Below are 18,475 nucleotides of genomic sequence, written 5' to 3'. Positions count from 1 at the left end.
TTTTGACCTGAAATGGAGCCAAAGATGCACAGGACCCTCGTACAATCTGCTCCGTGCACCCCCATCACCCTCCCCCCACCCTTAGGAGATATGTGAACCGGCTCGAGAGTCAGTTACAGTCTCCTATCGCGCAAACTGGATGCAGGGAAACCCCCTTTTAATTTGCATCAGTGTGGACCCAGCCAATGACTTGAATGCTGAACAGTGTAATGCAGGCTGAAGAGCTGGAACAAAGGAAAGGAAGGAGACATGGGCTGCCAGAGTATAATAGCTCTTATCTTGCAGGGAGCCTCCATTTGTTTTGTTTTTTGGCAAGAGACAGGAGTCATATTAAAGTGCATGTAAGCCAAACAAAAAACGTTCTCTTTTGTGCTACCTTTTGAAATCATTTCAATATATCTGTTTATTAAAAAAAATCAACTTCTATATCATATCAGAAATTCAGAGTTGTCCTGTGCACACTTCCTTGGCCATATCAAGGAGCCATCTCAGTGCTTATCTAGCTCAACAAAACAATTAATCTCTATGCTGTGTAGATGAGGACAGTGCGATTGACTGTGATTTTGTTCAACAAAAGTCAGTTAAAGTGACGCAGTGCCGAATCGCAAAAAAACGCACTGGTCAGGAAGGGGGTAAATTCTTCCAGGGCTGAAGTGGTTAAAAAGGAAAAAAAAAAAAAAGTAGGAAAATGTATTGCATTGTTTTTGGGTTTTTTTTGCCCTGCCATACACCTTAATTCACCCAAATAAAATGCATTAACAGCAGCAGTAGTATAATAATTTATTGAAAAGAGTTTTATGCAATTTTGTATACACAACATATATATACACAAGGATACATTGATCGAAAAGTTACAAAACATCCTATAAATTATTTCAGTAAACAAACAAAAACTCCCCATAAATATTACATTTTTGTATGAAACAGCTATACTTAGGCACTTAGGAATTAGGTTTTGGTAAGGTTAACTGTGAAGTCCATGGGATACCTGATCAGTGTTAGAATAAGAGGTCACTGTGGCAATGCAGATTTTGCTTCTGTGCCAGCTTGTAAAAAAAGAAAAAAAAAAAAAAACTGACATTAGGCCTGAACTGAATGTGTAGAAAAGGTCCTGGTGCACACAACAACCAATGAGGTTTCTAATTCTTTCTGCTAATCTTTACTAGGAAAATGATAGCTGGAATGGGGTTGCTATGCCTAACAGTCTCCTTCAGACACTTCTTTCTGTGAGCTGCAAGCATCAAAAAAGGGAGGTCTAGTGCTCCATAGCTTTAGGAAGAACTCTAGACCAGTCCAACCAGAAGTCAGCCTTCTCTTACCTGAGATACATGGAGAGTTCACGGGAAATGGAAGTTAGGCTCACAGCAGAGCCATGGTGGTCACTGACACAGTGATGGAAAAGAACAGAAAGACAGGCAGCAACAAAAACGAACAGAGTATATAACTGAAAGTTCCACTGAGATGGTCCTAAACTCTGATGTGAACATAATGCTATGGGTGCATAAATGAAGAGTAATGGAATGATTTCTTAGAGAAATGCTGCTCCCAGTTGGCTGCAGTGCTACTCACATAACCAAAGGCTCAGGACAGGCATGTCAAACTGGTGTTTTTTGGGCCACATAAACCCTCTTCACACTTTACACGTGGCCCTTAGCTGCTTTAAATTACCTAAAGACAACATTTAATATTCACTTCTCCAACTGTGCACACTTATCTTGGGCAGCAGGAGAGGCCAGTATGGCTTCTTTGTTTACCCAGTGACTTTAGCAACACTGATATATTATTTTTTTGTACCCAATTTCTTTTTAAGCCATCCCTGCATTTCCTGGTTCCATGCCTAGGCAAGAGTGACATAGCAGTGCTGCCTGCAGCCTCCTGGAATACTCGTGTCACACATCCCAGGAAGCTTTGTTGCCACCTACCACAGTGCACATGTGCAGTGGCCGAAGTAGAACCCAGAAAAGACTGCCAGCTCCCGAAGATATAAAAAAAAGTAGAAGGAAAGCATGGGACCAAGCATGCAGCGGATTACAAAAGGCAATGCTGGATATGCTGAGCACGTGAGTATGTTTCTTAAAGCAGTATTAAACCCAAAAAGGAAGCACTTATTATATTGCAGCTTAATGATTCTTAGATGTGATGGCTGCATTCCTTTTCTTTTTTAGGCGCTTTTTCTCTATTTTCATCTGGTGATCTAGCCAGCAAATCTGTTTTTCAAAAGCACAAGCTCTCAAGCAGATTGTGTCAGTTTACATGAATGAGACAAACCATTTAATGATGGCAAGGGTGCTTAAAATGATCAGCTTTTATTTATTCATGTAAAACCTTTTAAAATCAGTTGCAGCAGTGGCTTTCATTCGTTAAATGTATCCAAATCTGCGAATAAATGTAACACTCCTCACTGTCTGCTGTGCCTCCTGTATTCATTCATCCAGTGGTGTCTCACTAATACAGGAGGTATGTTACTGGCCAAATCACCAGGTAAAAACAGAGGAGGGACAAAGAAAAGAAAACTGATGCAGCCACCACATCTAATAATTGGTAAGAGTCAATAAATTACATTTTTTTGGGGGGTAAAACCGATTTAAGGACCCAGTGGACAAGATAAGAGAGGATTGGGGAAAAAAAAAAAAGAAGAGGGGGGGGGGGGGGGTGAAGCCCCTCTATGAATTTAGGGCTTGTTCACACCAGAATTGTCCAAGTCCCAATGCATAGACAAGCCAATTTTCCTTAGGAGCCATGGCATGAAAAACAGGACACGTTGCGATTTTTGAGCAGTGCGTTTCGATGTGCTGTAACACATCGCTATTCATGCAGCTGCAGCCGTGATCCTGGTATCAAAAATTTCAGGCAGCAACAGGCTTTTCTGTAGAAGTGATCTCATTGGCTCTGCAGCCGCCTGATCACTTCCACAGGGCACGGAAGTGGTCCCTCCACAATCACCACCGGACCTGACAGGTGGCTGCGGTCCCAGGCTTCCCGATCGCACCTGAAAGCCCAGGAGCCCGCTGCCACCTGTCAGTGCAAACATGAAACTGGAAGGGGCAAGGGTTTTGTCATTTCCAGTTTTGGTATGTTGTTTACAAGCCGGCTTGTAAAGCATCTCATCAAACTGATCTCGGTTTGATCAGATGCTTTTGAGGGCAGAGGAGAGATCTGGGTTCTAGAAGACCCAAATCTCTCTGTAAAGAGTACCTGTAACTGCCCATGCTATCAAAAGGAAGGTGGTTTATCCTTTGTGATAGCAATAAAGTTGATCAAAAAACATTTTTCATGACCTTTTTCTTTGGAATAAAACTGAATAAATTGCAAGCACTACTATAATTTTACTAACATGCTAAAGCCTTTTTCTTTAGTTACAAGTGGCCCCAAAGATTTATACTGTTTGAGTACTCGGACTTGCCTTGGCTAGACATTTCATCTTGTGGCCTCTTTTAAAGGCTAGGATTACCCTTTAAAGTGGAGTTCCACCCAAAAATGAAACTTCCACTTTTTGGAATCCTCCCCCCCTCTGGTGTCACATTTGGCACCTTTCAAGGGGAGGAGGGAGTAGATACCTATCTAATACAGATATTTGCTCCCACTTCCTGGCATAGATCACCGCTGCGTTCGCAATGAACTACGCCACTTCCGGCGCCTACGCTGTCCTCCCCCACTGTCTTCTTGGAGACAGAAGACAGCAGGGACCAGTGAGGACGCGCAGTGCAACTTGCGCATGCGCAGTAGGGAACCAGGAAGTGAAGCCACAAGGCTTCACTTCCCGATTCCCTTACCGAGGATGGCAGTCCATATATTGTCCATATATTAAAAGTCAGCATCTGCAGTATTTGTAGCTGCTGTCTTTTAATATTTTTTTTCGGCAGACCTACACTTTAATATTTAAAAGGTAATCTCAAAAATTTGCTCAAAAATCGCAACGTGACCTGTTTTTCATGTCAAGACCAGCTGATCCTATATTTCATTAGAGATCATGTGACCAGAGGTTCGGTCATGTGACCAGCACTAGGGAAAGCATGCAGCAGACATTTTTGCAGGAAAGATATTTCAGCTCTTCAAAATTGTCCTCATGTATATATCCCTAGCTAGATTGCTAACGTTTTTTTTTTTTTTTTTTTTGCTGCCTCTGCTTCCGGCTGGTGAAATTTGCCCTTATTATTTGCCCTGGTGACCAATGTCAACAGGAATGTAAATTGAAAAAAACTTCCAAATTTTGAGTCGTCAACATAACAAAAGCAAAGGGTAAATCATGCCATGGGGACACCTGTTCTGATGATAATACTGTGTAAGACAGGATTTCCCTCATTTTCAAGAGATCTCCTCCTACTTCCTGTTGTAGGATACAGATGGCAAAAAGAAACCTAACATTTCTTTCCTAAAGCCTCGTACACACAATCAGATTTTCAGACGACCGTTCTTCCGTTTTTTTGTGGCATGTCGAAAGTGAAGAGGTTGCTCAGCATACGAAAATTCTCGTACGAGAGAATACAACGTCAGAAGTGATGTAATGTGTTGAATAGTTTTGTATGTATGCTTTTGTTTCTGAGCATGCGTAGTCTTGCTCTCACAAGTTTTTTTCGGACGAAAACCGTACTAAATTAAACGAAAATCGGAAGTGGAGTTCACATACGGCAAACATTTTATAGTCTGCACATCCAGCTTTTCTCGGATGAAAAATTGGAATAGGCTGTCGAAAGCACCATACTAACGATCCGATAATCGGCAGATCGTTTGGACTAAATTTTACTTCCGATCTTTGTATCGTGTGTACAGGCCTTTATCTAAAAAGGATAAAAAAAAAAAAAAAAGAAGTTTTCACTTTAGATACTTTTTAACTTGTTTTCAAATATTAAAGTGTATCTACAGCCAGTGTATCGGATAGAGTAAGGAACTAACGCATTGTGATTTTTTTTTCCCCTACCTTGGAAAAACAGCAAGAGAGGAATTCTTTCTTAAAGCAGCCAATATATTGAACTTCAATCCAGAGATTTCCCCTGTAGTATTCTTTCTGCCACTAGATGTCCTCGGTCTAATGGCTAGTATAATTTAATCCACTTCCTCTGAGCCCATGTCATACTGGACCCACCCCAGCTTGTGACTGGGCAGTGAAATGTGAGAAAGGACAGCAGCAAGCTCATTTTCTGTCATGCTTTCTCCTATCAGCACATGAACCGATCAACGTATTGTACTCATGGCACACTTCAGCCCTGCTGTACAGACGCTGCATGAGGCCAACAACAGGTCAAATTCAGGTACTTACATTTAAAAAAATACATTCAATGAAGTATTAATGATTACAGAGCTTCAGTCATTTTTGTCTGTTTTAATGGTCTTAAGTTTAAAGTGAGGGGAAATCTCTTAACTAGACAGCTGTCACCACAAGAGGTGTCCCCAGTGAATGATTTCCCCTCACCTGTCACTTGTTCTGGTGACAGTGGTAAAATGTTGGATTACTCATTACCTATTGTCCTGGTGGCAAAAGAGATCAGAACGAAGAGGGCAAATCCCCCCAGTGGGGACACAGAGTTAAAAAAACAAACAATAAAACGCAACTTTAAAAAAGGTGCTAACCCCCCCCCCCATATGTAGAAATAAAAAAAAGTTGAAGCTGTAGATAGTAATACTTAAAAAAAATGCAAATTTAGGAGTGGCTGAGCTATCTCAGGCATCTCCAGCTTTTTTGTATAATAATGGAATATTTAAGTTATGTAATTACCACTAACTGATGACATCACCAAAAGGATGAGGTATTGCATGGAACCTCAACGTTTAGTCATGTCTCCAATTCTCACCCAAACAACAACACTACACCCCCCTTCCAAGGCCATACATCCCCCTGTGCAGATAGCAGCACCACTTTTTGAACACATAAATCTCAGTCTATAAACAAAACAACAAAAATTTACAATCTGTAAAACTGGAATATCAAAAGCTAGCAGCGTCACTTTTTATCCTACATTACAATGAGGCAGCTAAATGCTGATTCTGGAACAGTAGTTAATAATCCTTAAAAAAAAAAAAAAAAAAAAAAAAAGGGACAGATTAACATTTTACAGTACAGTATAAAATTAAAAATGAACCTAAAAAAATAATAAATTATATGCATGTACATTTAAATGCTTCTTAGTAAAATGCACATTTAAATTACTGGAGAGAAAAATGAGAGATTCAATGCATGAGAAGTTTAGTTCCCACGTTTCGCTAGTGCCTTTGATGAAGGGCGACTATGCAGTAGAATACTGTAAATATAGAGACAGTATCTGTACATTATACTAGTCGGTCCAGATACATAGTGAGCCACAAAGGAATGATCTGCATTGCTCCACCCATTGTCTTATAATGTGGAATAAAACAGTAGTATTTTTGAAACTGTGTTGTAAAAAGGGTTTCTCTAAAATTAGAATTTCCGTATATTAAACAGGTTTAGAACGTTATCTCTTCAATCTGATACTGTTTTGACATTATAAAATTACTATAAGACTGCCCATACATGGGGCGAATTTCTTTCCCAATTCCCCCATCCACACACAAACACGGTGTTGACAGGGGAACCCCTCCTGCCGGGCAATTGTCTTCTCCCAGCGGGGGGAAAGGGGAAGCCAGTGATTATCGCTAGTGGCTATAGCAGCCGCTAGTAATAATCGCAAGAGAATCCGGTAGGCTGGTTGTACCCAAGTTGGTACATTCAGCCTGCCAGTTAAGGGCTGAACTGTGTATGGCCGGCCTAAGTGCGGATTCACATCAGCGTGCTCTGCGATGCAGTGCGGTGCGGTGCGAATTACATGCGATGTCCTTGCGATAGTATGGCTGATATCGTATCGCATTCGGACCAAACTAGCACAGGACCCTTTTTTATGGTCCGCACCAGAATCGGTTCACACCCATGCGATCCGATTCATGTCCGAACTGTCAGTTGGGGGTGACATTAACAATGTATTGACACTCCCAGCAGTTTGCATATGGCAGTGTGAACTGCTGTGCTAGTCGGGTGCGATGCGGGATTTGCGGGGTTCCCACATCGCACAAGTGTGAACTGGCAATCAAAGTTACTTTTTCACTTTAACAAAAAAAAAAAAAAGCTACTAATATGACTTTCCTTACCTCTGCCCTACCCCAGTGTTAGGCTTGTTGTGACTGGGCAAAGATTCAACTCTTCCTAGTAGTAAAACTTTCCCACTCATCCCACCTCTCACATATTCCTATTGGAGTGGGCCACTATAGGATCAGGCCTGCAAGAATGTGTGGGAGGTGGTAGACAAGCGCCAACACTACTTGTAAAGATTGATGCTTTGTCCAATCAGAGCAGGCCAGCATTTAGCCAGAGTAGGGGCACTAAGAGATGCCAACTTTTTATTTTTTGTTAAAGTGGTTCTAAAAGCGAAAACGTTCACCTTAATGTATTCCCTGCATTTAGGGCCAATTCACACCAGTGCGTTGATCTGCGTTTTAGCACAGCTGTAAAATGCAGATCAATGGAAGGACAGCTGAAATACAATCCTTTTCAATGTGTCCTATTCACACCATAACGCAGCGTATGCTTGCCAACAGACGTCAAAATGTATGTCAACGGACATCAGCACGCTTAAAAATGCGACTAAAATGGATGGAAACGTACATGCATTTTCCATACATTTTAGCACAAGTCAGTGTGAACTGGCCCTAAGGTAAGAAACGATTTGCCCCCCTAGCTGTGCCCCCCTTCCCATCCCCCCAAATACTTACTTGCATCCTGTATTGATCCAGAAATATGCCCGTCTGCAGTTCTTCTTCCCCATCTTTCTCTTCTCACAGAAGGAACGGGTAGCAGCAGGAGCCATTGGGACCCCAGAAGACGAGGTACAGGGTCGCTCTGAGCAACAGCATTGCACAGAGCAGGTGAGTATACCAGGTTTATTATTTTTTTTTTTTTTTAAATCCCTTTAGAAACACTTAAAATGACAGACCCATGTTATAAATAAACTTCCAACAGACAATGGGTGCCAACATTTTCTGAATAAGACAATGGATGAGGAAGCTACCATTACAGCAAAGAAAAGCTGCCTTAAAATGCAGTTGACCGGTACTCTTGAACCGTACACACTGAGAATTATACATGGTTCTTTCCCTTTATACTTCAGACTATATTCTGTATCTAACCCAGCTTTTTTTTAAAAAAGGTCTCTCTAAATGTGAAAAAAAGCAAGCTCTGGCTACAGATCTCTCTTTTCCAGGGCTGTCCTCCAAACTAAAAAAGCTTTCTGTGACCAGATGTTCTCAGTCTTCTGGATTGACCGACGCCCAGCATTATTAAACTTGGAAGACCGAGGACATCCGGTGAATGCATTGGTTCATGGTGCCCTGCACTTACATATAATGATGCAGAGATCGTAGTGCTCTTTGTATATTCACTAAGCACTAGGCTTTCCTCAGTGGTACAAAGAGAAAGAGGGCCCGGGAAGTATTTAAAAAAAAAAAGAAAGAAAAATATTCCAGTTTGGGGGAGGGGGGACAGGGTTTGGGTGACTAAGGGCCGGAGGAATTCGGAAATGTGCTTTAAATATAGCAGAGAAGACCAATACTGAAAAGTATGTTAACTCATAGCAATAGCTAATGGAAGAATCTTTTTTGGTTGCTATAGGTTACTGAACTTTGTACAACACCACTGCATTTTGCACCACTTGTGGTAGCCTGGTTGGAGCAACTGGCCAGACAGGAAATTACAGAGAAACTTCAGTTATTGTAAACGCGAACAATGTAAACAAAAGGTACTGACGCCTCATCTGCCCCACTACAATCGCGTTACGTCCGCATGTCTTTTTGGTCAAAAACAATGCGATTTGCCAGGTAAATGGCAAAAACGCCAAAAATGACCGATGATGCAATGTAGACAGTGACATTTTCCATTAGCTGTACCAATATGCCCATGAAGAGGGATGGGAAGACCTGAGAAAGAAGGAATGTGCTGTCGAGTGTGGCAAAATCCAGGCCAATGCCACGTTTGGTGTAAACATCTTTACAAGTGTCACCCGTGCCATCGGGACTCTCGTTATTGTTTTTTGGGCAGTGGACCTGGGAATGGACGTAGATCTCTAGTTCTTGAGAAAGGTAGCTGCCATCTTTATTGTGTCCTGGCTCTTTGTGCTTATAAGTACCATTCTGGTGACTGTGCGGCAAGTTGGGTGAAAAGCAGACCGCTTCTTTGGTAAGGATATTTCCACTGCGGGCGTGTGGCACTTCAGGCCTCGGCATAAAAACCTATGGAGAAGTAGAGTTATATTTGAGATATATAGTAAAGAAAAATACACCACTTCACATCACTGCTGTTATATGAAATATAACTAGAGATACACCGAAATTTCGGCCACCGAAACATATCGGCCGAAAATGGCCCTTTCGGCAAAATGCCGAAAGAGAATTTTTGCTGATACTGGCGCTGAAAAAAGGGGCGGGGCCATCCCTCCGGGTGCCGCACATGTTTCATCCCATGCGCCCCTCAGAGTCTCCTCTCTCTCCTCCTCCTACTTCTGTCCTACACAGCCTCCCCAGTGCCTGGTAATGAATGTCACGCTGTGTGTCAAGAGATCTGAATCGCTGTGCAGCCGATGTCCCGCCTCCTAGACCGCCTCTTGTGATAGACGACACTCTGATCCGATGCCAGGGATCATTGTATTGTGTGTCACAAGAGGCGGGACATCGGCGGCACAGCGATTCAGATCTCTGACACACAGCTTGTGAGCGTGACATTCATTACCAGGCACTGGGGAGGCTGTGTAGGACAGAAGTGAGAGGAGGAGGAGGGAGGGGAGACTCTGAGGGGCGTACCAGGATGAAACTGGCTGCACGGCGATTCAGATCTGACACACAGCATGACATAGCATTACCAGGCACTGGGGAGGCTGTACATGATGGGCACTGGCAGACTGCAGAACATGGGCACTAACAGGGTGTACATGATGGGCTGCATGCCATGGGCACTGGCGGGCTGCTGCATTTGATGGGCACGGGCATTGGTGAGGCTGCATGGCATGGGTACTGGAGGGCTGCTACATATGGACAGAGGCACTGGAGAGGCTGCATGATGGGCACAGACAGGCTGCTACAACTAACTGGTAGGTTGCATCTGACAGGCACTTGTGAAGCTGCATTTGATGGACACTGGTGAGGCTGCATTGATCTCCCGTACCGTGTCCCCAGTCTCTGGCCATCTCCCGTACCGTGTCCCCAGTCTCTGGCCATCTCCCGTACCGTGTCCCCAGTCTCTGGCCATCTCCCGTACCGTGTCCCCAGTCTCTGGCCATCTCCCGTACCGTGTCCCCAGTCTCTGGCCATCTCCCGTACCGTGTCCCCAGTCTCTGGCCATCTCCCGTACCGTGTCCCCAGTCTCTGGCCATCTCCCGTACCGTGTCCCCAGTCTCTGGCCATCTCCCGTACCGTGTCCCCAGTCTCTGGCCATCTCCCGTACCGTGTCCCCAGTCTCTGGCCATCTCCCGTACCGTGTCCCCAGTCTCTGGCCATCTCCCGTACCGTGTCCCCAGTCTCTGGCCATCTCCCGTACCGTGTCCCCAGTCTCTGGCCATCTCCCGTACCGTGTCCCCAGTCTCTGGCCATCTCCCGTACCGTGTCCCCAGTCTCTGGCAATCTCCCGTACCGTGTCCCCAGTCTCTGGCAATCTCCCGTACCGTGTCCCCAGTCTCTGGCAATCTCCCGTACCGTGTCCCCAGTCTCTGGCAATCTCCTGTACCGTGTCCCCAGTCTCTGGCAATCTCCTGTACCATGTCCCCAGTCTCTGATCATCTCCTGTATAAAAATATTTTTTAAAAAACAGTCACTTTCGGTTCTGGTGCTGTTTCGGTATCGGTTTTTGGGATCAAGGAAGATTTCTTTTCGGTATCGGTTTCGACCCCAAAAAACCCATTCGGTGCATCCCTAAATATAACCATACAAATATAATCACTTGACACATTTCAGCACAATGCCTTGTCGGGAGCGCTCCTGATGTAGGCATTACGCCGAAATACGTGGACCAGGGACATCAGGCACACATATGGCAATCTGAGGAGGCTTGCTATCTGTTGGTTTTGAAGACTATAATTATCTCATCGGTTCATCTGTTGATCCGGCGGCCTCCTAGCAGTCATATTATGCTTGTAAAAAGTTTGGTTCTGCTTGAAGAGGAGTTCTGCTCCCCACAAAAAAATTAAGTCAGCCGCTACAAACATTGTAGATAAGCAGAGGTTCCACTTTTGGCTGGAACTCCGCTTTAAGCACTTAACATGTGAGTTGTTTTCCCATTGCTTTTACATATATTTTAATAACTTGGCATTACTCCATGAGAAGCAATTTTTCTTTTTTGGTTAAAAAAATTTCAGCAAAATGCCATTCAAGTTTGTCAAATTTGCAAGTTTCTAAGCACTTAGCATCCAATGTGAAGACATACTTTTATTCTGTTTTTTTATATACCACTTCCCTAAAAACTTGTTAAAAGTGATTGTAACGTCTTTTTTTATTTTTATTTTTTTAAATAACAAACATGCTCTGCGCAAAGGTATCTTCTGGGGTCCCCCCGCCGGCACTCTTGGCTCCTTCTCTTCTCTGTGCACCCCCATAGGAAGACGCTTTCTATGAGGGTGCACTTGCAGGCTCGATCCCAAGCCACGCTGCCTGCCTCTATAGATACACAGTGTGGCTCGACCCCACCCACCACTCCCTCATCACAGAAGATTTATCTAAGGCTGGCCATACATTATACAATTTTCCTTTAAATTTGTCAAAATCACATAATCTGAGGTGAAACCTAAACACTTTCAATTTGTATGCAATCAGGGAGGTCTCCCCTTGCACTACACAGCTGATGGTAAATTAAAGAAGAAAATTGTATCACGTATGGCCAGCTTTACAGCAGCGGGAGCCAAAGCCTGTGAGAGCGGGGAGAGAGCCGCTACAGAGCATAGTGTTGGATTGATTGAGGACTCGGGTAAGTATAAGGGGGCAATACTGCTACTGGAACATATTTTACCTTAATGCAGGGAATGCATTAAAGTAAAAAATGCTTTGGCTTTAGAAGCACTTTAAAGCTTATGTAAAAAATAAAAAAAAATAAAATATGGCCAAAAGTATGTGGACCCCACTCTAATTTATTGAGTTGGGGTGTTTGCAGTGAAGGGTCTTGTTAATCATGCTACATTATACAAATACAGGTTAGACTACTGTGTGCTTCCAAACTTGTATTAACAGTTTGGGGAGGGCGCTTTCCTGTTGCAGCATGACTGTGCCCCCATGTATAAAGCCAGGTCCATCAGAACACAGTTTGATAAGTTTGATGTGGAAGTCTGTACAGAGTCCTGACCTCTACCCTACTAAATATCTTTGGGATGAATTGATACGCCAACTGCAAACTAGATCTCCTCATCCAACATAAGTACCTGACCTCACAATTGCTCTTTTGACGAAATGGGCACAAATTCCCACAGTCCAAAATTGTGTGGAAAGTCTTCCCAAAAGAGTAGATGCTCTCAAAGCTGTTGCTATTAAAGCTATTGGGTATGCCCAATAGGCTCATATACACTATATTACCAAAAGTATTGGGACGCCTGCCTTTACATGAACTTTAATGGCATCCTAGTCTTAGTCTGTAGGGTTCAATATTGAGTTGGCCCACCCTTTGCAGCTATAACAGCTTCAGCTCATCTGGGAAGGCTGTCCACAAGGTTTAGGATTATGTCTATGAGAACGTTTGACCATTCTTCCAAAAGTGCATTTGTGAGGTCAGGAACTGATGTGCACAAGAAGGCCTGGTTCGCAGTCTCTGCTTCAGTTCATCCCAAAGGTGTTCTACCTGGTTGAGGTCAAGACTCTGTGCAGGCCAGTCAAGTTCCTCCACGTCCTTATAGACATTGCTTTGTGCACCGGTCCAAATCATTTGGTGGAGGGGGGGTGGAGGGGGTTGGGATTATGGTGTGGGATGGTTTTTCAGGGGTTGGGGTTGGACTTGGCCCATTAGTTCCAGGGAAGGGAACTCTTAAGGCATCAGCATACAAGACATTTTGGACAATTTCATGCTCCCAAATTTGTAGTAACAGTTTGGGGATGGCCCCTTCCTGTTCCAACATGACTGTGCACCAGTGCACAAAGTAAGGTCCATAAAGACATGGATGAACGAGTTTGGGGTGGAAGAACTTCACTGGCCTGCACGAAGTTTTGACCTCAACCCAATAGAACACCTGTGGGATGAATTAGAACGGAGACTGCGAGCCAGGCCTTCTCATCCACATCAGTTCCTGACCACACAAATGCGCTTCTGGAAGACTGGTCAAACATTCCCATAGACACACTCCTAAACCTTGTGGACAGCCTTCCCAGAAGAGTTGAAGCTGTTATAGCTGCAAAGGGTGGGCCAACTCAATATTGAACCCTACGGACTAAGACTGGGATGCCATTAGAGTTAATGTGCATGTAAGGACAGGTGTCCCAATACTTTGGGTAACATAGTGTAGGTGTGACATATTTTAGTAACATCCCTGTAGGGCCAATACAGTACAGTACTATAGAATTTATTACACTTTGTAAACTGCAGTGACAGCCAATGACTATGGGAAATCCAGGGAGGCTCAGTAGACAGATTCTGTATCTGATTGTGTGCCATGAGATACTGTGAATATCCATAGTGCATGATCTTTCTGTAAAAAGTTCTCCCAATCAATCTGCCATACTATGGCTCTGACCTTACATAACTCATTTCCTGTAAAGGAAAGAGCCAAAAGTATTTCAATAGACCACAAGGACTCCACCAAAGGTGGCAGTGAAGGGAAGAGCATTTAAGAATTATAAATATTACTTTATACTCTCATTAAAATCTTTAATACTTACATCTTTTTCCTTGTGATAGAGACATATTAAAGTGTACGGAAGTGTCTGAAGTGTAGCGTAAGCAAATCCAGTTAGCGAAGACATAATGGTGACGATGACAATATTTTGGGACAGGCAGATAACCAGGGCGGAAGAGGTGAAGGTAATCATGCTGGACAGGTAGACTTTCCGTGACCCAAATTGTTTGGCCAGTTTGTTGATGATCATGGAGAAGAAGGTTGCGGTTGCGCACTGGAGGAATAGTCCGAGACTTCCCATACGGATTCCTAAAAGAGAGCAATGTATCATTTTAAGCAGACTTCCATTAAAACTTTAAGGGACACTATTACCCAAATGTATAATCTTAGCATAGAATTGTTTTATTATATTACTATAATGCCCTGTTATTTTGCCCCCCACACCCACACCGAGTTGTTGTGTAAATGCAGAAGCTGCTGATGTCAAAACATGTGACTTCTGACGCAGAGTTTATAAAAACACATTCAGATTTTAGCCCTTGTTCACACGGGTGCGATCCGTCATGCAAACTGACAGTTCCAAAATGCATGGCAAGTCGCACCCCATTGTCGGCAAAAGAACTGTTCAAATTGGCACAATTAAATCGGAGGTGCAAATCGAACTGATCTGTGGCTTTGAAAAATCGCCTTGAAATAGCTGCACCAGTGTGGACCGGGGCTTAGAAAGAGATACAAAGTAAGATTGTTACTTTTGTATCCATTTTTTTTTCTCTCATCTGTGGATCAAAAGGGATAAGCCTTGATCTGTAGATGTCAGGCAGAGCAAGCAGCAAAAGAATATTTTTTTTCATATATTAATAAAATCTGTTCTTGTATAACCCCTTATTAACCCTTAGTTTATATCAGCCCTAATTAACTATTCCATCACCTTTTCACCTTAACTATTATATTTAAAATGATATTGCTGATGTTTTGTTTATTTCTATTTTTCCAATCATGACATTTTGAAAAAAAAAATATTTTGGTTATATTTACTGTTTTATTTAAAGAAAAATTTAAAATTGGGAAAAAAGGCATTCATTTAATTTGTAATTAATTTTGCAATGCTTTTAACCAGAATAAATTAATTTTAAACAGGACAAATTAAATAAAATGCATACTTTAGAGTAACAATTTTTTACACTAAACACTGAGCAACGTAGAAAAAGGTTTTTTTTTTTTTTTTTGTTTTTTTTTTTAAGTTTTGTTACTTTTTTTTCCGGATTGCATAAAAAATAATTTTTGCAGGATATTATCCCAAAAAATGTCTTTTTTTTTGTAATTTTGATGCATGTGTTTAGAGTTGTATTTATCTCATAGAATGAAACGCGTGGAAGCACACAATTTCCGTATAGGTCATTCTTCGCCCAGATTCACCTCTTTGGTCTCACTTTAAGACAGCTGTAAAACAATTAGAACAGACCACCCTCCCATTTGCTTAGTTGAAGCGGTTCTTAGGAGATGCATCTCTCAGGAACTTATTAACTCCGCAAGAGACAAGGCTCATGTCTCTTCAGCCAGTCAACTAGGTCCTGTTATTTAAGACAGTAATAAAAATGAGAAATTTGCTCCAGAGGAAAAGCAGATAAAATGTATTTCCACTTTTGCTACCAAGATTAGGATGAAGCCTACTTTAAATTTGTTACCTGAACTGTTTGAAATTCGCTCCGTGGGTGGCCCTTTTAGCAACCTTCAAACCTGACATCCATTAACAAAAAAACAAACACAAAACAAAAACAAAAAAAAATAAAATAAAAAAAAAAAAATAGAAGAAGCCAGGGAGAAAATTGTCCGCTAATCATCCAATCGGGTGCAGGCACTACTCAGGTCTTTTGACAGATGGTGGGACGCGCTGTCAAAATACATTAGCCACAGCGGGAGATTCGTCCATCCTTATTGTGTAGTAGTGTGGATGGAGGAAGCAGTTAAAGCGGAGTTCCACCCTAAAGTGGAACTTCTGCTCATCGGATTCCTCCCCCCCACCGGTGTCACAATTGGCACCTTTCAGGGGGGAGGGGGGTGCAGATACCTGTATAATGCAGGTATCTGCACCCACTTCCGGGTATAGCTAGCCGCAGACTCCCCGCCCACCCCCGTTGTGTTGTGGGAAATACACAGTTCCCACAACACAACGGGGACCAGTGAAGACGCGCAGCGCGACTCGCGCATGCGCAGTAGGGAACCGGGCAGTGAAGCCGCAACGCTTCACTTCCCGATGGCCTCAGTGAGAATGACGGTGGCAGCACCCGAGAATCGAGGGACGGTTCGGCCTCGCGTGCCGACATCGCTGGACCCCGGGACAGGTAAGTGTCCTTATTTTAAAAGTCAGCAGCCGCAGTATTTGCAGCTGCTGACATCTAAGAAAATTTTTTTAGCGAAACTCCGCTTTAAGATTTTTGGCCCGCAGGCTGGATAAAAAAAAAAAAAAAATGTATATAATGGCCAGCTTTACTTGCGCTTTTTTGAAAATTCCAAAACTGATGTTCTTCCTACTATATAATGTTAAGGAGGGGGCTGAGGAGTTCATTTTTACCATACTAAATCCTGCCTTACTTAGAGAAGTACCGGTATTTGCAAAGTACAAGTTCTCTTTAGGAAACTATATCCATTAGATACATTTGTGCCTTCCTATCCATCTTTGGTTTTGATTAAATCATTTAACTTATATAGTATATTTGGTGCCTGTACAATCTTCTCTTTTTAATAATAGACCTCCCATAGAAGACCGAAGAGCACATCCTTCTCCTCTTTGGCAGACAGGCCACGCCTTGAAATAACACCATCCATAAAGTGGCATTTTATCCAGTCATGGCAGCTAATGTCTGCTGGTATGAAGTGGGTACAGAGTGGCTCATTTAGCTTTTATATATAGACTACATGGAGCGGAGGGATCCTGGGCTTGTCAGCTGTTCCCTCTATATCACATACATATAAATACTTTGTTACTGTTGCAGAGAATCTTCTCAGAATTTGGCACAATGATTGCACTGTAACATCACTGAAATAATGAGTTCTGGAACAGACGTCCATAAATTCCAGCATTTCCATGAGTGGCATTTAAAGGGTCAGTCCACATCAAACTCATATTTCAGTTTTTGGCAGATGCTGGAGAGTTAAACAACATGACAGTTTCCCAAATCTCTCTGGGATTCTATTGGAGAGAGCTCTGCATTAAAGGGGTTGTAAACCTTCGTGACAACAGTGGCAGTGACCGGCCCCCAAGCTCCCCCGTTTTACTTACCTGAACCCTGGAATTTCACCCGTAGGAGACACGCTCGTCCTCTGCCCGGGGTTCTCGGCTCTTGCTTGGATAGATTGATAGCAGCGCAACCATTGGCTCCCACTGCTGTCAATCAAATTCAATGAAGGGGGGGGCAGATTCTTACATTCGGCATCTATGAACGCCGAATGATGGACTCGGGAGTGCAAGATAACATATCTTATCTGATGAGAGGAGGAGCCGGGAGAGCTGCCGAGGGACCCCAGAACGCGGTGTTAGGGGCCACTCTGTACAAAACGAACTGCACAGTGGAGGTAAGTATATGTTTGTTGCTTTTTTTTTTTTTTTTTTTAAACTTGAAGCTTTACAATCACTTTAAGTGTTGCATACCTGTAATAAGAGATAGGGCCAATATTACAAGGGTGGCAGTACGCCCATACCAGACCCCATTTGGTTAGCAGGGGCCTGGCGGTCACCCCGTTGTTGCTGCAGAGTCTCTTCACTGTGCTGCCCCCTCTGATGTAATCTTCAGGCCGCTCCGACATTTTTTCTACTACAATGTAGGCTGTAAGGCGAGTCGGTGGAGATTCCATACCCACCAGGATTCCTCACAATTTCATAGCCCTGGCAAGGGGACAAGCCCCCATCCCCTATAAAGTGTGTGTGTGGCAATTTTACTCTTCAAAAACATGCAGCATTCATGAACATAGTGAACCTCTTAAAAAGGTCTGCAGCCTGGGGGCCGAATGTGGCCCTTTGCTTACCTTTACCCAGCCCTTAAGGCACTACGTCTAACACTGACCCCAACAATGGGGCACTATTCTTCCCACTGACAACAATGATGGGACATTGGTGTCAGTGGGAGGACTAGTGCTCCATGGGACAATTGGCCACAGTCCAGCCCCCATAAAGTCTGAAGCACAGTAAACTGGACCTTTGTTTAGAAAGTTTGGAGACTTCTGCCATGGGGTGACAATACTCTGCCCCATCTCCCAACTGTACTGTCACCCTATCACAAGGGTTCCTGATGAAGATTAGGAGTGGCATTATGCAGGCATGGCCCACTGTTGTCACAAGCAAGAAACCTGAAAAATGTTTTACAGCTATCGCTGGAGAGTATGTAAAGAAGAAGAAGAAGAAGTGGATGGCAATTTTACAACTTTAAAAGCAGAGCTATAGACAAAACTTTTTTTCATTTTGGATGGAGCAAGGGAGGGTTACAACCCATCAGATTTTTTTTCGCCACCTGTGTCCTATTGTAGAGATTTCCCTTCACTTCCTGTCCCAAACAGGAAGTGAGAGGAAAGCCTTGCAAATTAAGGGAATTCCAGGTCACCAGAACTAGTGTCCCCATTAGAAGATTTCCTCCATTACTGGGGAGACCCCAAAATTTGGGATTTTCTCTTACTTTCACTTT

At 43.1% G+C, this 18,475-nt stretch overlaps 1 protein-coding gene across 1 annotated transcript in view; it reads right to left on the bottom strand.

Moving 5' to 3' along the window:
- Nucleotides 1–766: 766 nt before the first annotated feature.
- LOC141132635 (solute carrier family 45 member 3-like) overlaps nt 767–18,475 on the bottom strand; it is a 61,929-nt gene continuing 44,220 nt past the window's right edge. The window contains exons 4-5 of the mRNA XM_073621249.1: nt 13,843–14,108; nt 767–9,231 (exon numbers count right to left, since the gene is read on the bottom strand). Of these exons, the coding sequence (XP_073477350.1) occupies nt 8,776–9,231; nt 13,843–14,108 (722 nt within the window). The 3' untranslated portion in view covers nt 767–8,775. The remainder of the gene's footprint in view (nt 9,232–13,842; nt 14,109–18,475) is intronic.

Source organism: Aquarana catesbeiana, linkage group LG03 (assembly GCF_042186555.1).
Source record: "Aquarana catesbeiana isolate 2022-GZ linkage group LG03, ASM4218655v1, whole genome shotgun sequence".
In the NCBI taxonomy this organism is placed as follows: Eukaryota; Metazoa; Chordata; class Amphibia; order Anura; family Ranidae; genus Aquarana; species Aquarana catesbeiana.
The sequence above is the reverse complement of the archived record's forward strand: the minus strand, read 5'-3'. Positions and strand labels throughout refer to the sequence as shown.